This window comes from Gymnoscopelus microlampas, assembly GCF_963454915.1.
Source record: "Gymnoscopelus microlampas genome assembly, chromosome: 3".
In the NCBI taxonomy this organism is placed as follows: domain Eukaryota; kingdom Metazoa; phylum Chordata; class Actinopteri; order Myctophiformes; family Myctophidae; genus Gymnoscopelus; species Gymnoscopelus microlampas.
This window is the reverse complement of record NC_139940.1, coordinates 13,984,215-14,005,204: the sequence shown is the minus strand read 5'-3', so window position 1 is coordinate 14,005,204 and position 20,990 is coordinate 13,984,215. Positions and strand designations below refer to the sequence as shown.

Genomic DNA, 20,990 nt, shown 5'->3' with positions numbered 1-20,990 from the left:
GGGGAATGTCTGGGGAGTTTTTATAGGCCCCAGTGAAAGCTCAGTTAGCTCTCCAAAGTGGTGAGTGCACATTTGTGTGAGTGTGTTTATGCTTGCGTGTGTGTGTCTGTATTCTGTATCTCCCCTCCCCCACTACTGTCCATTGTATAATCACAGCTCTTACCTGGCTGTGTGGTGTGTGTGTGCAGACACACCCGGCTACTCCATATGGACCAATCACGTCTCGGGGAGATACACCCTCCAAGGAGGTGTTGTACTTCCTGTGTTGGTGAGAGAAGAATGGGGCAGGAGAGAAAAGAGACTTGTCTACATTTTTGCTGAGGGGGGTCAAATGCAAGAAGTGATCACGTTGGCGTTAGGGGTGTGGAAAGGACAGTGATTTGTGGTTCTACTTGGCGGCCTTTCGACTTGATTTGTGGCATTTGGCCCTGTTCTGTAAACGAGAACTGGTGGGCAGGGAAGAAGACGGAGAGAGAAGCAGAGGAGGGGGAAGATAAGTGTCAATCTGTTGAAACTTGTTTGGGAATTCGAGGAGGGAAGGAGGGGAGGTGGGCGGGGGGAGCTAGAGAGAGAGAGAGAGAGAGAGAGAGAGAGAGAGAGAGAGAGAGAGAAGAAAAAGCAGCATTGAAAGCAACATTAGTGCTAAGGCATAAACATTAGGTTTTCCCAGAGCGACACATTGATAGCTTTGAAGTCAAAGCTATCGAATGAGAGTGAGACAGAGCATCAGGATTACATTATAAAAGAGCAAAGTTTTTTCGTTGTTTTCTTTCCAAAGCCACCTAGGCAGACTGAATTCGGTGAAGGAATGCTTGTGAGTTGCGCAATCTCATGCTTCCACCTCTGAGTTGGAAAGGAGGGAGGGAGGGGAGGGGGGACTAGATCTCTCCAGGATTCTTCTATTCAGGTGAGTCTCTCAGGTTTACTTGTTTACTGTTGGTGTGTTTCCAAATCACACTGTTCTACGTTCTTGTTGTCAAGTTTGAACTTTGAACACATTGATTTTTTCCCCTTTTGTTATTGTGGTTTAAAATGCCTTAAGTGTGTGTCATGAGCTCTGGCTCTCTGCGTTTGGTATGCTGTTCGACCAAGAATGTTATGCAATCTTATAGTATATAGTATTTTGTTTCTTAATGTCTCTTCCAATGGATACATGTTTGCTCTGTCTGTGGACTTGTGGTTCTGTGAACTCCAGCAGGGCACAAGCCACAATTACTGTACAAAGGGACACACACAGTGTGTGTTCACGAAAAGCTTTCAAATATTAAAGAAACAGGATGTTTATAATACTACAAAACATCCATATATATCCCATATGTGAATACACACAGCTCTATTTTGAAGCTGAAATACGCTGACTTTCCAGTCGTAGCGGTCAAGTCAGTTCTTTGACAGTTTTCAGAGGTTGAATTCTTTGGAGAAGCACAGGCAATCAGACAAGCCCACTGCATTATGAGCTAAATTAACCCAAACTAAAACCTCTTGGTTAAGTTTTGCAGCTCCCTTTCGGTCAATGATTTATTAGTGACAATGCCAGTGCAGTGATTCCTTGTTTCAAGAATATTCTGAGAATGGGTGCCTGGTGACTCAGCCAGTTATTGCACAGACCACGTGCTCCTATAGTGAGTGCGAGTACCGGGGTTCAAATCCGACCCCCGTCTTTCTCACGTCCTCTCTCCGCCCTTGGTTTCCTGTCTCTCTACACTGACCTAAAATAAAGCATAAAAATACCAAAAACAAATTAAATATTTTAAAAATTGTTTCTCTATTGACCACTCTGAATCTCCCTGTCTTTCAGCTTCTCATAAATAATGACACAATGGGTACCAAAAAGCCCAGTTGGACTCTATTCGACACGCTATCCGCTCACATCTCCAGCGACCGCAGCCACCGGCCTGGACGGAAATCCCGGGATCCCAGCCCTAGACCGGGAGCCACTGCCCCCACGGAACGAGAGAGGACCCGAGAGGAAGAGTGGAGGGAAAGAGAAATGGACAGGCTAAAGCAAGACAAGGCAAGAAGCAAAAGGAAAGACACAGACCCTCGGGAGAGGTACCCTGAGAGAGAGAGGGCTCCCTCACCCAGAGCAAGACGGGGGGAGAGAGACCGGAGAGACAGAGAGGGGAGGCAAGAGGCCGAGACACGGCCCAATGGAAGGCCTGTTTCGCACTTTGAGACAAGGGGCCTCGACAGAGAGGCGGAGAGGGCACGGAACAAAGGTGACACGTTTCCCAGAATGAGAAGGGACGATGACCATAGGGACAGAAGGAGAGACCAGTTTGGCGAGAAAGACGCAGCCAGAGGTGACAGGAGGCCGATGGAACGGCAACAAAGAACAGCCACCGACGACTTGGAGAGAGAAAGTGAGAGAAGGTTGAGGAGAGAGAGGCAGGGAGATGGAGAGAGGTACAAGGAGAGAGACGGGGATAAGAACATTGGCAGACCCATAGACGACAGGACAGTGAGGCAGAGGGACAGACCGAGGGAAACCGATCCAGGCTCCCGGGAAAGGAGGAGAGAAAGAGACCCGGAGGTCAACGACCCATGTAACAGAAAAGAGAAGGACTTGGTTAGAGACAGGGATAGGCTGCAACCCAACATGGGAGAGAGGCAGGGCCCTCGTGGGGCTTCGCCACGCAGAAGACCAGAGAGGGACCCCAACTCGGACGACGAGCGCCAAGAAAGGGCAAAGGGGAGAGTGGAAAAGAGGGGCACCAGGAGTGAAGGAAACAGTGATGAGGAGATGAGCAAGAAGACGCAGAGGGAGAGGGCAGATAGGAACGAGCGGAGGCCGAGGCACAGCAGGAGCGAGGGAGACGACAAGGGGAGAGTGGCGAGGGAGAGAGACGGAGACGGACAGCGGTACAGGGAGGAAGAAAGGCAGAGAGACGGAGGGAGAGACACGGGTAGACGTGTGAGGCAGGAGGAGGGCAGGGATAGGGATAGGAACGGGGGAAAAGAGAGGGAGGGAGAGAGACGGCGGGATGGCGAGCGAGAGGCGAAGGGGGCTAGGAACGACGGCAGGCAGAAGGAGAGAGAGCGGTACAGAGACGGGGAGGGGGAGGAGAGGAGGAGGCGCAACGAGAGGAGTGAGAGAGAGGCAGATCCTAGGAGGGTCAGGGCAGCGGGCAGGGGTAGCCATGGTGGGGGCCCGCCGCAAGCCCAGAGCAGTGGGGAGTGGAGCAGCGATGTGGACAGCGACAGGCAGCGGCAGAGGGTAAGGGAGGACGACAGGGAGTCTGGGAGAGAGAGCACGGCAGACAGCGAGAGAGAGGCCAAGGAAAAGGGGGGCAGTGCCAGTGCGGAGAGGGGGGTGGGAGGAGGAACCGAGAGAGGCCACGAGGAGCGACAGAGAGGCGGGAGACACGATGGGGAACGATTGGAAGAGAGGACAAGGCAGAGGAAGATGTGGCTGGAGCCACGGAGAGGAAAGTACAGTCAAGGCTCCTCCTTAGAAGACGAAGTAGGAGAGGAGAGAACAGAGTCAGGCACAGGGAGAGGAAGGGAGGGGCACAGAGTGAAAGAGGAACTAGATGAGAGGTACTCTGACCCGCGAGCGCCCAGAGTCACATACTTAGAGCAGCGAGAGAGAGAGGAGGAGGGTGTGAGCGTAGACGGAGAGGAGGTGAGAGAGGCCTGGGCAGGGAAAGATAGAGGACGGGTTGAAGGAAGGCGACTGGGGGACGAGGGGGGGAGTTGCGACAGTAGCGAATGGTCAGGTAGTGAAGGAGGAAGTCGGACCGACGGGGAGAGGGATAAAATGCTGTCGGGGGAGGACGGTTTTGTCACTGCCTCCAGCGGTGGGGATGAGGAGGACGAACGTTTGTACAGGGACTCCAGGGAATCCTGGGAAGGCGAGGATAGCAAAAGTGGCCATAAGGGGCATGGGGGGGAGAGGGAAGCCCAGGAGGGATGGAGAGAGGAGAGTGAGGATAGGGTCCATGGAGAGGGAGACTGTAGAGAAGGGGACAGACAGGTGACAGAGAAAAAACCCACCATTGTCTTTTGTGTCATCGGCCAAACCCTGCCTCGCTCTGACAGGCCCAGTAAGTCATCCGACTTGTCTGTGGACACCAGGCAGTCAAGTTCAGGAAGTAGTGTGTGTGGTGACAACATCACGCACCAACGCCACAGTGACTCGCCTCCTATTCCGAGCAGAATTGACCAACGTCCGGTCATCAACATCAACCCAGACCAAGAGTCTGAGGCTGAGAGACAGGGGGACAATCGCGGTGTGCTGAACGAGGCAAGAGCTTACACGGATGATACGTCCAGAGTGATCAGGTACACGACAGAGCCGAAGGAATCGGAGACCGGTGGAGGAGCCAAGAGCAAGGTGGAGCACCCGTATGCCGAGATAGGTCCAATAAGGAAAAACTCAGAGACTGAAAAGCTCCTTGCGGCGTGGAGAGAGAGAGAGACATTGCTTACAGACCAGACAGAAAAAGAGGGGGGAAGTCTGGCAAGCCCCATCGATCCCTACGACGAGGTTGGCTACCAGGGGGATTCTGCACCCGTTTCAGCTCCCTCCGATGAAAACGGCCCCATAAATATGTGCCCAGAAGAGAAGGAGGTGGCCATCCGGATCCGCATGAGCGGAGCATGGAGCCTGGCAGAGGAGGCCAAGCGTCACTCCCAGGCCCCCCACCTCAAGTGGGCCAAAAACGTTGTGTTCGAGATCCTGGGCTCCTCTGAGGAGCACGCCGTCGTTGATGACCCCCAGCCAGGGTCACAGGAAGGTCAGGAGGTCAATCAGCCTGACGAGATGCCAGAGGGAGAGCAACAGCAAGAAGAGCAGGAGCAAGAGGAGGAGGAGATGGTTGGAGAAGGGGCCGGAGAGATGCCCGTCTACGCCACGGTGCAGAAGCAGAAAGCAGGCAATCAGAACTCTGGGACTGAGCTCTCAGAGGGTGAGGGCGAGGCCGAGCCACAGGAGATGGAGGAGCTGAGAGGTACGGGGCAGAGCCAAACAGACATGCATGCTGACCAGGTCACAGACATGCATGGTGACACACCCGCAAACACTCACACTGACACACTGTTAGACACAGGGCGGGAGGATGCGTACAGCACTCCCACAGACACAAACACAGAGCCGTCTAGTAGACAACTGCAGGTAGAGAAGGCAGAAGTGGTAGAGACGCAGGATAGGACGCGGGACGGGGGGAAGGCAGAGGAGATCAGGGAAGAGTCAGGGGAAAGGAAACGGGGAGCAGAGGGGGCTGAGGAGGAGAAGAGCAGAGCGAGAGAGGTAGAGATGTATCTCTCAGTGAGCAACACCCTGTACAAACCCAGCAGCTGCCCCAGTCTCAGTTATGACTGTGAGGTGGAGCTGCCTGGATCAGGCATAACAGTCGGAGGTCAGGGGGGAGTGGAGGAGAGAATGGGGGAAACAGAGGAAGAGGAGGAGGAAGAGGAGGTATTTGAGGGGGTTGCTGATGAGGAGGTGAGAATGAGGACCCAGGGAGAGGGGGAGATGAAAGAGGAGAGTGAAGAGGGTGGGGAGGTGGCGGCAGAGAGTAAGGCAGTGCTGGTGAAGAGCAGCTTCAGTTTTCGAGATTTGGGCCCTGAGGCGCGCATACGGAGAAGGGGGATCCGCAAAACAACAGAGCGACGAAGAGTGGAGTCCTTAAAGGAGACTGACGAAGAGGAAGGTGTTGCAGGGGATCGCACAACCCGAATATTCACCACACCAGGTAAAGCAAGGAGCAAAAATGGTGGCCAGAATCAGGCGGTTGGCTCCAAACTAGGCCACTAATCCGATTTTCATTTTACCAAATCAACTCACAGCTTTGATAATCGCCTCAAAGCCACTAATCATTTTGATCAAATCATTTCCAATCACCTAACTGGATAAACAATAACAAATAGGCTGCCACAGAGAGGAACTGACAGATTTGATCACTTACTCACTCACTCACTACTCTAAAGAACAATACTTTACTACTACTTTCATTTGTAAAGGCTTGTTGTGACTCGTGTCCTGTCCTGTCGCAGCCTATGTTTCCTGATAATATAGGGGTCATTTCATCATACTCATATTTACAGTTTTCTTTTAAACAAGCTTTTCCTGGAAGTGGGAGTGTGCTTCACGTCAGTCATCAGTGTGTCAGTGACGGTGGTGGATGGTGGGTGGAGATCAGATAGCAGGAAAATCCCTCTAAAACCTGAGTCTATAACAGGTCTCTCACATCCTGTCTGGCAGAACACATAAATGACAGACAGACGCTCGATCGCTAAACTGTTTCTATTTTCTTAATTTATTTATTTACTAATTGTTATTTATTTTACATTATTAATACATTTTATTTATTTATCTATCTTTATTACATTTCTTCATATTGTCACATTTGTTTTGTTTTTACTTTTTTCTGCTAGCATTCATTCATTTTTTAGTTTCTTGCACGTTGGTAGTACCAGGGTGGCATTACAAGGACGGGTTTGACCAAACCATGCTGCTGTGTGAAGAATGGAAGACTTACGTTGTCAGTCGATGTAACAGATATTTTGTTCTTATAGATGGGGAGGATTGTAGAAGTGACAGCTGGGGAGAAGTGGACCTGAGGTGAGTCCAGTAAACGTTTATGATACCATAGGAGTTGTAAATAATCAATTAAAAAAAGGAAAACATTCAAATGTAAAGTTACCCTGAATGCTGTGACCGCTGTGTCTGGCTTATTCTGTATTTTTGTTTTTTATTTGGGAGTGTGCTGTAGCTTTCTCAAAGAACTGAACATTGTGTGAAGCGTTTTGGGCCCAGTGTTTGAGAAACACTGTTGTACAAGAAAATATTTTAATACATACAGTATTGAGTGTTTATAGGTTGATTTAACTTGATACTCACACTTGTATCAGCAATTCTCAGACTCTGTCTTTGTCAATCTTCACCACTGCAGGAATGTTTTGGATACAATTGGAAGAAGGAAAAGAAACTCCAAGTTTTTCAGTGAGTATCTCTTAATTATTTCCACTGTTAGCATTGTACTTGTCACTTATACATCAAGTAACAGAAACAGAATCATGCTGCTTGCTACTAGGGATAATAACAGTATAATGTACATATTCTTGTAAATGTATATATTACAATGCTAATGCATCAGTTTCAATTAAATACGCATACATGCACAGGCATGCACACATTCAATAAAGCAATCATTTATTTTCAAAGCAAGATACTTTTTTCAATGGGCCATAGTATATTTAATTAAAAGGAGGGGAAGAAAATTATGGTATTCTGGTTGATTAGCCTGGTAAACCATCCCGGTCGCATGAATTCACATTATCATACGTCTTCTGCAGAACGGTCTGGCCCCAAGCGCTGTGTGGGCTTTTTGCAGAAAACAAAAAGGGCGTCTGCGTTCAGGGCTGACACTGAGGACAGACGCTGATTGGCTCTTCCACTTTTTGCGACCGGGATGGTTTACCACGCTACTGGTCGATACCGTACTGTGAAATTTCATACCATTACAGTATGGGGTGATTGGGAATTGTAAGGTTCTTGGTTCAATCCCCACCTCCCCTAGCCTGGTTCCAGACGAATCTGCCTTTGCAAAATTGCATGCACTTTAGCGTGATATTGTCTGGCTACGCGAGGCTACACCTCCCCCTGTGTTAGTGTCGAAGTGTCCTTGAACAAAACAACTGCCCCCGATGAGCATGGTTGGTGACGTGCATGGTGTCCTCTGATGTCGGAGTGTGAATGTAATGGACATTGTAAAGTGCTTTGGATAAAGACGCTATATAAATGCACCATTTACCATTACATTCCCATTGACCACTGAGCTGTTCCACGGGGAGCAAGTGGGTGTTAAGGTTATTGCATATAATAAAAATAATAATACATAGAATTTATATAGCGCTTTTCTAGGTACTAAAAGTCGCTTTACAGAGCATACCATTATAGTGTAGGGGCAGCAAGTATTTCTTGTTATCTTTAATATGTAATTGTCTATGTGCATCTGTGTGGAATAGAGGTAGAAGTAGAACACTTGCACACTTCCACAGAGTCCTGGGTTTGGTTCCTGACACAACGATTGGCTGCTTGCTGCAGTGAAAAGTAGTAGTAGTGGTTAGCAACCCTGTCTGTTTCAGGGCAGTCATGTGGTTGTCTACGCATCCTACCCAGGCCAACAGTGGAGGATTGACAGGGACCGCAGCACACATGGGGAATTGGCAATTACTAAATGACCACTTCCCTATGTGCGTCTGAGGATTCCCATTCAGTATAGGGACTCAGGACATGACCTTGGCTGCTATACTGACCACTCTACATCACTGCCGCCTATGACCTGGCACTCAGACATTATTTTATGCTGATTATAAATTTAGAGGCATATGACAGACTGTCTCACTCTTCAAATTTCAGCATGGGCTTCATGCATGACTTGTATGTTCTTCTGGAATGCGTATAAAGTCATAATTTGACATTTCAGATTAAGCTAACATTTGCGGTCTTATGTTTACTTATTGAACCTGTGGTGGATATGAATCACCCATACAACATTTATGACTGGTCAACATAATGGCCTGGAACAGTGACGTGTTTACAGATCTAATCTGGCTCACTGGTTTTGACTTGCTGTGGTTGGGGATGAATGGCGTGATAAGAGAGCATTTCCCTTGCATCACTGTGTGTGATTCATATGTGTGCGGTCAATGGCTCACTAGTTGTTTACGTGATACTTTGGTTGTTGAAGGGAGATACAGGCAGGAAACGGCTCCTTCTACAAACTTGTATTTTTAAAACAGCCTAAAATGGCAGCAGCTTTCTGGACCAATGAGTCACTGGGATATTGCATGAAATTGGACAGACCCCTTGTATGTGTATGTCTGTGTGTGCTCATGAATCGAGCGCACATGTGTGTGTGTGTGAGAGAGAGAGACCGTATTAATGTGTGAGCCTGTGAGATTTGTTAGCCTGTGCTTTGTGCGTGTGTGTCTGTGTACATATGCGCTCCAGGGCTTCAGACAGGTTTCTGCAGGTTTATTCATATTCTCTTAACTTGTGGGGGGAAAAAAACAGCTGCTGCTGAAGACCTTGCATTCCGACAAGTACGTGTAAAGGGAATGTGAAACACAAACATAACCCTCTCGACTCAATCTCTTACCATCTCTCTCCCATTTACTCTCACTCATCCTCTTTCTCTCACGTTTCCTTTCTTCCTTACGTTCTTCCTTCTTTCCTTCCCTCCCTATATCCTCCCCTCCATCCGTCCTTCCCTACCTCCTTCTCTCAGATGTTGGCCCGCTCTACCAGCAGTACAGCGACAATGCACAGAACATTGAGATCCTGCGGCAGGCTCGCTCCGACACCATCTCCATCCCCGTCCCGTCCTCGTCGTCTCCTCCATCGTCCCCGACCTCCTCGTCCCCGACGTCCTCGTCCCCGACCTCCTCGCCCCCTCCCGCCCGTAGGCCCCTGCCTCCCTTACCCCCCGTCCCTCACCCGCACTCCCTCTCCCACACGGGCTCCATCACCAGCATCAAGAGTCTGCCACTCCCAGAGCTGCCGGCGTCGCACGGGCGCAGGTCATCCTCGCCCCGCCTCTCGATCGCACCGAACACCCAGACGCTGTGGCAGGACCTGCCCGGGGTCAGGAACAGCACCGAGCTGGGCGAATTTACAGAGGACCAGAGACGACTGCAGGAGGTAACCCCCAGAGCCACTTAGGAGAAGAAGCGCAAGCATAGAACGAAATTAAAAATTCCCTATGTCAGAAAAGAGTAAAGTCTGTTGTATACTTACTGTAGTTGTGCATCAGTGTTGCGTGCTGAATATAGCAGATCTACAAGCTTGTAGATCAGCTATTTTCAAAGTATAAATCAAGCCTAGATTTTTAAGTATAAATTAAGCCTAAAATGTACACAGTGCCCAGTAATTATTGCTTTGGTCCTAGAAATGTCATGTTTGAGGGAAATAACAGGACATATTTTTTATTTTAGTACCACAAAAGGTACCAATAATTAATGATATTCTCTTATCTTATTATTATCGAATCAGATTAATCCGTTTAAAATGTATGCAGTAGGGCCACCCAAGTGATTGTGTTTCGTAAACTAACATTTTGATTGTCTCAATGATTAATCTTCTGCAGTTAGGAAAAGGTTGATGGCTGTTGTTACCCACATCACTGACACTGATAATTGCATTAATAGCATATTAATCCTCATTAAGGCTATAATTGTACAGCTGCAATTAGGCATTATATAAATGACTGAAGGTGACGCACCATTGACCAGAAATGACTGGTGCGACATTTCCTGACATACAAGTAAAATTCATGGAAAAGCAATCAAGAAGTGCCCGAAGGCTGGTTTTCTGCTGTAGGTCTTGTCATGGAAATCCCATTTGTTAAATGGATTGATTTATGCGTTTGTAAAGTCCCAAGCATTTGGTTCACTTCAAACTATATCTAGTCATCACTTAGTTAAAGCCCCCCGTGCTTCTAGAGAAGTACTTAGTCATCATCGTTCACCTCTCAATGTTGCTTTATGAGCCGTTTGTTCTTTGAGTTTCATTTTCTTTATCTCCTTCCTTCCTACGTATAACTTATTTTGGCCGTGCCTGAGGTATTCTTCTGAGACCGTCTCGTATGATTGGATTCCAGAGAAGGAGAGGTCCTTTCTGTTTTGTTGTTAGAAACTGACATTTTAGGAATGTAGTTGACACTCCTGTTCACTTATAATAAGTACAATAAGTATAGAATGAGGTTGGATTACCAGTTCAACATTACAACCAGACAGCAGTACATGGGTGTATACATGGGTCAGATCTGTAGTGTATAATAGTCATTAATTATGCAAAGGGAAATTCCAGAATAGAGACATTGTAAATATAAGTGATTTTACAGTAAGAAATCTTGACACAATTATGCATTAGATACATGTAAAAACAGCAGGTAAATGTTTAGCCCAAATGTGGCAATATATACCGTAAAATGATATCAATATATTCGGTTTCTTCTTTCTCCATTATATGGATGATATATTTATCTTAAAAGCTTGTTTAATGTTCTTTTATTTATTCTTTTCCATCCTGCCCCTTCCTTCTCAGGTGAGATTTGAGGTGGTGACATCGGAGGCGTCCTACTGCAGGAGTCTGGACATCGTGGTGGATAACTTTGTCAAGTCCAAACAGCTGGGGGCGCTGTTGACCACTCAGGACAGGAACTGGCTGTTCTCTCGTCTGGCTGACGTCCGTGCTATCAGTCACAGGTCTGATTAATGATGATGATGATGATTAATGTGAATGTCTTGTCAACTACATAGATACATCTTTCACCTCCTCAGAATAAGCCTCAATGTCAGATTATATATCAGATGATGGATAATGTGAGAGCATTTTCCATTGTGATATATCTGCATTTTCTATAGTCCACTGGTACTCCACATGGGGCCTGGGGACCCCTAGGGGTTCTTGATGGGGTACCAGGGGTCCCAAGCTAAACGATTTGTGGTAGTAAAGAACCAAATGGACAATTGCCAGTTTGTAACTCTGAGGAGTTTACATTGCAGATTGGGGTCCCTGAGATAATAAAATAAAAGGCATCAAATGGGGGTCCGTATTCTAATGCATATCAAGCTGGATAATTACTGTTATATTCTTTGAGATTGTAGTACAGCTATGTCTTTACTAAAACTAAACTAACTACAATATGTGCTTGTTTGACAACTTGTTACATATCACATGTACTGTACTACCTTACCTTTGCCTCATAAGGATAATTTCTGCATGAGTGTCTCATATACATATGGATATACAGTATGGTTGGACAGATGTTTGACACGCTTCTTCTGTCCTTTCCCTTTCAGTTTTCTGTCAAAGCTAGAGGAGAGGGTGGAGACGAACACCATGCACTTCTCTGTGTGTGACATTATCGCTCGCCACTGTAAGCGTTTCGGAGCGGTTTACGTGCCCTACCTCACCAACCAGTCGTATCAGGACGCCACCTACCAGAGACTCATGTGAGTCAACTTTGTATTTTTCTTCCTTTTATTGACAGGCAGTAGGACATTTCATTTATCTTCCTTTACTGACAGGCAGTAGGACTCAGAGGAAGATGCAGTAGCATCGAAACTTCAGTCATTATTTTGTGTACTTGGCACCTTAATAAAAGAGGCTTTAATTGTTGTTGCGGTTGTCCTACTCCTGTGACGAACCGGGCTTGCCCTCGTTTGGCTGAGGCACGGCAGTACACTCCCTTTCTAGGCAGTAGGACATTTTATTTGTCAGGCAGTAGGACATTTTATTTGTCAGGCAGTAGGACATTTTATTTGTCAGGCAGTAGGACATTGCGATGCGCCATGTTGTGAGCTTGTTGAGCAGCAGTTTTTGGTGTGCGACACCCACACACAAATAAGAATAAATCAGGCTTTGAGTGCAATTTATTGGCACATCTAAAACTGACGGTTAAAGCTAATATTCTTCTTCGTACTGAGTCACTTGAGGATGTGCCAGTACATTTCACTTAAAGGATCTACAGTGTGCAGACCTTCTTTTATGTCTGCAGAGCAGAGCTTAAACTGTATTTGGATGTGCTTGACTACTCCGTATGCATTATTAGACAGCATAGAGTAGACAATAGATTGAAACCTTTTCTGGTGGTATTTTATCCAGGATTATCAACTGAAAAAAGTGTTTATGGTCGTTTAATAAAGTATACATTTGCCTTTAGGAAGGGAAACGTGACTAGAAAGATGGAGGTGTGAACTGTTTAGATCAATCCTATCAAATACTTGTTTGTATACCACTGCACAAATGACACACACACACACACACACACACACACACAGACACACACACACACACACACACACACACACACACACACACACACACACACACACACACACACACACACACACACACACACACACACACACACACACACACACACACAAACTCACTTCTTTGTATTTATGCATCTCAGGAATGAGAATCTGAAGTTCAAGCAGGTTGTGGAGAAGTTGGAGAGGAGTCCTATTTGTCAGAGACTTCCTCTGCGCTCCTTCCTTATCCTCCCCTTCCAGAGGATTACACGCATAAAACTACTGGTCCAGGTGTGTGTGCTTGTATTATTATACTTGTGATGATAACCCCCTGAATCTTCCAGTGTGCTGTCTTCCCTGTTTTCGTTTGTTTTACGTCCACATTGTTTCTTCCTGCCCAGAACATAGTGAAGAGAACAGCACCTGCTACTGAGGAGGTGGTGCAGGCCATCAAAGCGTTGAGGATGTTAGAGAAGGTATACTGTTTGACCATCTCCTCACTTCTTCCATGAAGTTTTACATCACTTCCCCAAAACCTTATCTCACATTTCTTCTCTTGTTCCCTTCCTTCTCTACTTCTCTCCCTGTCGTTCTCTTCCCCCGTTCCTCAGCTGATTCAGGAGAGCAATGACAGCATCACTCAGATGAAGAGTATAGAGTCCCTGGTCTCCCTCAGTGCCAAGGTCGACTTTGAATGCCGGGTAAGTAAGGACTCAATTTCCCATAGTCCCTCTTGGGTGATGTTGCCACGGATCAACAAAAGAAGTCTATGCAAATCTCTAACATCCTGATTGTATTTTCTAATGTTATTTTTAGCGGCGCTAGCCGCTCTATACCTTTAGGTATAGAGCGGATCCTGCTCTATACCTGACTTTGTCCGTGTTCACCGTCAACGCTCTGATTGGTCAGACCCGTCAACGTTCTGATTGGTCAGACCCGTCAACGCTCTGATTGGTCAGACCCGTCAACGCTCTGATTGGTCAGACCCGTCAACGCTCTGATTGGTCAGACCCGTCAACGCTCTGATTGGTCAGACACGTCAACAAAGTGATTGGTCAAGCTTCACGTGACACGTGGCTATAAACACATTATAAACACATATCGATGACAAAATGTATCAAAGGCGCCGCTACCTTCACACAGGGTGTGATTTTTTTACTCGCATTTAACTCACTTATTTAGAATGTCTACCTCGCTTACTTTACTCTGTGGTCCCACTTGCGGGTGACTAGTGACTAGCATTTACTCTGTATTATAGCTAAGTGCCTAACTGGAGTGTGTGTGTTTGTGTGCATGTGTATATTCCAGACTCTCCCCCTGGTGAGTCAGTCTCGGAGGCTGGTGAGAGAGGGTCCAGTGACAGAGTTAATGGACTTCTCCCTAAAGGAGACAGAGAGAACCGTCTACTTGCACCTTTTCAATGACTACCTGCTGCTCTCGCTGCACAAAGAGTGAGTCTCTGCACACTGCTCATTTGAACCACAATTGAAGGCAGATATATTTTCCATGTTAGGCACTGAGCTGCTTGCTATTTCTTATTGAATGTTTCTCTGCCTTCCTCTTTGTTATCTTAAATAAATCACACTTCTTTTATGCTCCACTTAGTTACCTTCCCCATCTCTCACTTAAGTTCTCCCTTGCTCTATGCCCCTCTCTCTCTCTCTCTGAACATGCTCACTCTGTCATGAACACCAAAGCTCTGGGCCCATTATGTCAGGTTTGTCTTATCTCTTGTTCACAATCGCAGAACCTTGCAATAATACTGCCAAATATAACAAAAATATAATACTGCCTTCATTATACACTAAATTGTGAAAATAGCCGGTCCAAACCCTTACTCCACCACAGCAGGACCTCTATTAGTATGCCCTCTTCCTTTCAACTTTCCTTTGTTTATGTCTCAAAGAATAAATCCAACATAAAATGGGAGTACTAGACATCCCTTGTAAAGTACAAAAAATCCCTTTGTAGATATATTCGATTTGACTTTATCTTCTTTTTGCATCCAGAGGGGGCAGGTTCACGGTGATCGACCACTCTCCGGTATCAGACCTGCGTGCTGAGAACTGTCGCGTCAAGCTCCACTCCCTACAGAAGAATCTGTTCCGTCTCCATCTCTCAAACAAAGCCCTGCTGCTCAGGACAGACACACAGTAAGACAAAGAGACAGTAATGATGATTGACCTTTGAACTTGTGGCTCTCATCTACGGTCCTGAGAACAGACCCTTGCCAGTTTTATATTCTACTAGACCTTCATTACTTACCACTACTTCCTGTACCAATACCTTCACCTGGCGTCACAAGTCTAAAGTAACATATCAAATAAAATAAATAAAAGCACTCTGGGTCCACAGGACTGGGGGTTGAGAACCATAATTCCATAGGGCATGTTCATCACAGCAAAACACAGGATTTATGGAAATCTTGTGTGAACTTCCTTTCTGTTTCAGGAGCGATAAGCTACGCTGGATATCGGCTGTGTCGCGGCCGCATCCCGAAATAGATTTTTCTTCTGCACAAGGTGAGAGCGGACATCCCGCCTTAAGCTTAATTTATACTCTGTGGTGTGACTGTGTTGCCTGCTGAAAAGAGCCGATATACTAGCTTTCAGGTGGGTTGCCAATTTCATCCATCAAGAAAGAGAGTACCTATTTATCAGCTTCAGTTTTATAGTGTTTCAATTTTCATTTCTTTGTGTCATCACTTCCTATTTCACTTGTGTATGCTGTATGATTTCCAATTTGGATGAAATTGGTATCCTGACCTGCAATGATTACTCTCAGAATATAGAGCTATTATACAGCTATTACACATTATGCACCTTAACTATGTTAAGTATAAATTACGTTGATAGTGCTTCTCATCTGTTGATACAAATCTGGAAGAGCTTCACAAATAAAAACTGTAGTAAACAAAATGATGTAAAAATTAAACAAAAACAAAAACAGAAAAGGGGGTGGGCCACTATAGAAGGCTTGCTGGTAAAAACGTACGAGTTTGGAGTTTTTTACATTTGTAAAAACGTGAGATAAAAAAATTAAATAGGATAATGTTAGAATAAAATAAAATGGTGTCAAAAGAAAATTGAAATAAGGCTGGGCTGCAAAAGAAAAAGGCTTAGATCTTCAGCTATTGCATGAATGTGCAGTGGAAAATATAGTTGGAGTAAGAATTGGAGTGTAACCTATTGATCTTTTACAGCTGTGAGTCTGACCTGTTCTCTCTTCTTGTCCTCCCAGATTCCAAGCAAATGCAATGCATCCGAGCCATCGTTGCCCATCAACCAGATGAGCTGTCCTTAGAGAAGGCTGACATCATACTGGTGCACCAACAGAGCAGTGATGGTAAGACTCTCTTGACTACATTTCCCACGATTCCCAGTTACTGTTGCCACTGCACAGTACAGAAATTGATTGTCAGAGGGACTTGCAAACATCTTCACTGACCTACTGTACCACTGTGCTGCCTGTTGAATTTGTACAGTATAATCTAAATCCTGCAGCACCCTGTTAATAGCCCAATTTAAGTGTCATGGAACCCTGGCTTTGTAGTTTGTTTTACAGTTCAGGTTAAAAACTACAGCAGGGTAAAAACATGGCAGGCTGCATAAGACTGACCTTATATAGCTCAGTGGTTCTCAACCTGGGGGTCGCGACCCCCAGGGGGGTCGCCAAATAATTTGGGGGGGTCACCAGATTTTTTGGGTGAATTGGAAAAAAAAAAAAAAAAAAAAAAAACTTTTTTTTTTTTTTTTAACAAAATATATTTTTATGTTATCATTAATTCACGTTTTATCTGTTAATTTACTCAATTTACCCCACTTTTTGCAAAAATGTTTTATCAAACAACCTATTATAATTAAATAACCTTCGCGCGCGCGAACGGGACCGCGCGTGTGCACGCGGGGGGTCGCGAGAAATAATATCATTATTTTGGGGGTCGCGGCCTGAAAAGGTTGAGAACCCCTGATATAGCTAATCAAATTAATAATGGGTGTGTTAGATTGAAATGTGTATGTGGATTGACACACCTGTTAATTTGATTAACGGTGTCTCCTGTGGCGTACATACGTAAAATACGTACTAATATCAATATGAGATATCAAAATATGAAAAGATCAAAATATGAAAATATCACATATTTATATAAATACATCTAAAACTATGTTCGCTTATTTTGATATGCGTTCTGCAATTTAAAGAGTCATGTATATCCACTTCTAATGCACAGAAAGAATGCCGAAACATATTTATTAACATAAAGAGTTTGGGAATACAATCGTTCAATAATGAAATAATGGGCTTGAACTCACAAGCCTTTAGATTATGAGACCAAATGGAATTACATCCTAGTATGAGAAACTGCTAAACCGTTCTAAATCAGACACAAGTCAAGTAAAGGAGGTGAGCCAAGTAGAAACTGGAGAGAGAAGAAAGTGGATCGATTAGTAGTGGACAACGCCAGAAGGAATAAGAACCACTGAGTAGTTACTTTGCCACTAGAGAATGCAGTTTGACCTGGACCATATTTACCAGCTGCTAATGCAGTGACGTATTCAGCTTCAATCCGTGTCTCGGGTCCCACATACCTCTTGGTGGCACGATGGCACAGCGTTGGGCGGAGCACAGAGTTGGGTTTTGGTGACCCCTAGAGTTGCAGAAGTGAGACCGAGCGGACGATGGGTTTAGTCAGTTCACACTGAGATGAACTCTTCCTCCAGGGTGGTCTGGAGCCATCCACGCTGATGGCTTCAGGAGCGTTAACTCATAAAGATCAAAAGTAAAACAATATTCTCTCAGCTTCAGCACCAAAAATGGCAAAAAGGCTCACGTTCTAAACTCAGCCTTTATCAGGCCTGATTGAGAGGCTTAACTGGTAAGATGATGCCTTTGGGATAGACTGGATAGAAGTAAAGCTACAGTTGAAACGTTAAAAAACGTTCGGTTTAAAACCAAAGGGAAAAGTCTTAAAACAAAAATAACTAACTTCAACCTCTTAAAGGACGACTTAACCCATTTTCAACCTATCTTCATATAATTGGTCCTCACTAATGTTCATTATAATATGACCAGTGGTAGGCGGGCGTGGTCATTTCAAACAAGATTCATTATTTTTATTTTATTAATGCAGGAATAATGGCTTCTATCATAGCATGCTAACTTTCTAGGAATAGAAAGCCTGCAGTATTATAGGTTTAAACCTGTAAAAGTAAACATTTACTTATAGTAAACATGTTAACATTTATATAAATTGTCACGCATCAAATCACAACTTTATTTAGAAAGTAATCATCTTCTTTCATTCCTGTGGATAGGTAGAGAGAAAGAATAGGAGAGAAAGATACAGAGGCAGACAGACAGAGATCCACAAAGGCTGGGAATCCACCAACAATTGGGGGTCTGTGTGACTGTGTGTGTCCTCTGATGTTCATCAGAGGACACACATGTACATCAAGACTCAGGTCACCTCCTGGTCAATTGGTTCACCAGTTCACTGGGACAGCTTTAGGATGACTCTTTAACACCCCGTCTATATAATCTCGATAGGTCAGGGTCTTCTGTCATTGAAGGGGATTTCCAGGACTCGTCCAGATATCCTGGTATCCTGGCTTTGACCAGTTTTAATGTGCTGACCAGAGGATTACTCTCTCTGTGTAAACAAGGCATCAGAGTCTGTTTCGTATCTCACCAAGCCACAGAAGGTTGTAAACGTTCTCACCCCGTTCTGTGGGAAAATGGTTGTGGTGGAGCAGGCATCATTTGTGTGTGACTTGCAGGGTCAGTGGTTTCTCCCCTGATTGTTCCAGCAGTTGCAACATGCAAATATCCATATTTTGCATTTGCATATCAATCATTTTCGCCTCCATACACTTCAGTGCAGCTGTGCTTACTAGCCTGCCATGTTTTTAATCTGCTGTACGTTTTAACGTGAACTGAATGCTCCATTAATGTTATGCACTCTGAGTGAGAAGACTGCCGCTGCTCTTCCTTATTGTAATAATTCATAAATTATATTTATATGGTTTATGGAATATTACGTCCTGTACCATTATGTTTCAATTGCAAGCAATTCAGAACATTCCCGGTCCTCTATATGCGAAGGCGGGGACTTGGGAGAATTATTATTACTAGACCATACCCGGTCGGCGCAGCGCATCCGTGGGGGGATATGCGCACATGATCTGGCAACCCGGGAGGCAGTTCGTCCCATAGCTGGGCAGCCCCGTAACCATGGCGACAGTGTTTGACACAAAAACGCTAATAAGAAGCTGAGATTTGATGAAATTGAAAAACAGGCTTCACAGTTGCGTTCAGATGGTAATGGTCAATGGCTGTGTGCAAAATCAGAGCAATTGGTCCAGCCAGTGAGGAGAACCGGGTGTCTTCACCACCACCACCACTACAAACGCACAGAGGTTACTAGAATTATAGTAGGATTATGAGCCGTAGGAACAGTACTAGAGGAATATGTTTTTTCTCACTATTTGGTGCTGTAAACACAGAATAGTGGGTGAGGACAAACTTGTCAGATAAAATGTATACCTTGCTTAGACAATGAAGTTATCTTCTATTCATTCAGGTACACTACATTGTACTTGTGTAAACATTAAACTCTTCAAGTAAAACCAGCTCCTGCCGTGCTTAATGATCAACTTTGCATGAAGTGCACCATTTCTTCTTTCTCCCTTGCAAACTCAAGAAAAGCTTGACTGGACGCTTTTTTTGTGATTCCTGAACTTCTGTCTATATGCCTCGGGCACCACCAGTTCATAGGCGATTTAAAGATTGCCGTCTTAACACATTCATATTTTAAACTGTCCTCTAGAGGGAGAGCTGACACCACATCTTGAGCTTTTCCATGTATTTTGCTTTGAAGCAGCAACGACCAAATGTCCGATGGCCACTGAAGTGTAGAGGCAATGCGCATAAATGCACTAAAATATGAATTCACGTAAAACTCATGGAAAGAAGTCCCTTTCTTTGAAAATGGCTCTTGTCTACACAATAAAAGTGCCTTCAAAATCATCTTCTTAAACAACAATCTCTCTTGTTCCCCTAGGTTGGGTGGAGGGGACCAGGCTGTCTGACCGGCACCGCGGCTGGATGCCCGAGTCTCACCTGGAGACCATAACTAACTCTAAAGTTCAAGAGCGCAACCTCTCAGATGCTCTCAAACTTACAACCGCCACGGCTGCTGTGTGAATGTGGACATACAGACCTTTGATTTGGACGTATTGGACCTGAAACAAAGATCTCTGCTACGAGCTGGTGCAGTTCTGGATAGTGGATGATGGAATGCCGGGAATGTGGATTCCCTTCTCCCTGTGTTAGAAAAGAGCATGGGTTAAAGTACTGTAAGGAATGGATGGATGTAGCAGTGTTTGGTCATGCTGGGCCCTTAATCTGGCAGAAACCGTTGCTGAGGGACATCGTATGAGCTGCCTGATTTTTTTTTGTTTAGGGCCTTGTGACTGTGAAAAGTGGGTTCAGACTGAGACAATCTGACAATTGTATTGAGATAATATAAGTAGCCTAACATATCATGTGTATGTCACTGGGCTGTTTTGAGAAAATGTGTTTTTAAGTGGAAATAGCTTTTTTGCTAAATGTTTTATTTTGTGTATATTGAATAGAACTTTAATATGTATTGGTTTTTGGTGGATTAGGTGAAGAACACAGACAGCATGCAAACTATACAACTTCCTAAAACCGTAAGTGCAATTTCAAGATGTACAGAACATTATAGTAATATTATGCATAGCAAGAGGACAGTGTTTAATGAAATTCAAATGTATCAAATAAAAGCATGCGTTTGGACAGACACGTGCATGATCTATTCTAAGTGAGCCGTGAATTATTTATTTGAGGTATATGAAATGTACATTGTATAAGTACCAATGAGTGAATCTGTGCAAGGCCAATGAAGACCACACAACTCTGGCATACAAGGTGCAATGGAAGATGAGAAACCTGCAGTCTGTGACAAACCTCAGAGTTGCTTACCAATGCAAGCATTTTGCAGAGGTATGCCTGAAAAACATATAGGCCTATCACTAAAAGTTAAGGGAGGAATGTAGCCTCAATCACTTTATTTTTAGCAGCTTGTGCTTGAGCTTCTTTACCAAGTTTTCAATATCACACCTATAGTGACATGCCCAAAATAGGGACGCCAGGTTATAAGTGGTTATTTATGATGAGGACCTCTATAGATTTGTGTATAG

The 20,990-nt window shown here is 44.9% G+C and overlaps 1 protein-coding gene across 3 annotated transcripts; it reads left to right on the top strand.

The window, feature by feature from the left end:
• Positions 1 to 578: 578 nt before the first annotated feature.
• Positions 579 to 20,611, top strand: arhgef5 (Rho guanine nucleotide exchange factor (GEF) 5). 3 transcript variants are annotated; one of them, XM_084053524.1, is made up of 16 exons: positions 579 to 907; positions 1,799 to 5,131; positions 5,177 to 5,696; positions 6,520 to 6,565; positions 6,897 to 6,946; positions 9,237 to 9,649; positions 11,054 to 11,214; positions 11,812 to 11,964; positions 12,930 to 13,059; positions 13,170 to 13,244; positions 13,380 to 13,469; positions 14,077 to 14,219; positions 14,778 to 14,921; positions 15,220 to 15,290; positions 16,009 to 16,113; positions 19,829 to 20,611. In XM_084053524.1, exons 2-16 carry the CDS (start codon positions 1,820 to 1,822, stop codon positions 19,969 to 19,971), a joined length of 5,556 nt encoding a protein of 1,851 aa, XP_083909650.1. In that variant the 5' UTR covers positions 579 to 907; positions 1,799 to 1,819; the 3' UTR covers positions 19,972 to 20,611. The 3 variants fall into 3 exon arrangements, with proteins under 3 accessions (XP_083909650.1, XP_083909649.1, XP_083909651.1); XM_084053523.1 differs by having other exon boundaries at positions 1,799 to 5,696; XM_084053525.1 differs by lacking the exon at positions 5,177 to 5,696 and having other exon boundaries at positions 581 to 907; positions 1,799 to 4,952.
• Positions 20,612 to 20,990: the final 379 nt, after the last annotated feature.

Excerpts from the sequence above, each read along its gene's own strand:
- arhgef5 (XM_084053523.1), top strand. The coding sequence starts at position 1,820 with ATGGGTACCAAAAAGCCCAGTTGGACTCTATTCGACACGCTATCCGCT. Across the intron at positions 11,215-11,811 it reads GTCCGTGCTATCAGTCACAG|TTTTCTGTCAAAGCTAGAGG; the intron begins GTCTGATTAATG and ends TTTCCCTTTCAG. Across the intron at positions 16,114-19,828 it reads GCACCAACAGAGCAGTGATG|GTTGGGTGGAGGGGACCAGG; the intron begins GTAAGACTCTCT and ends TTGTTCCCCTAG.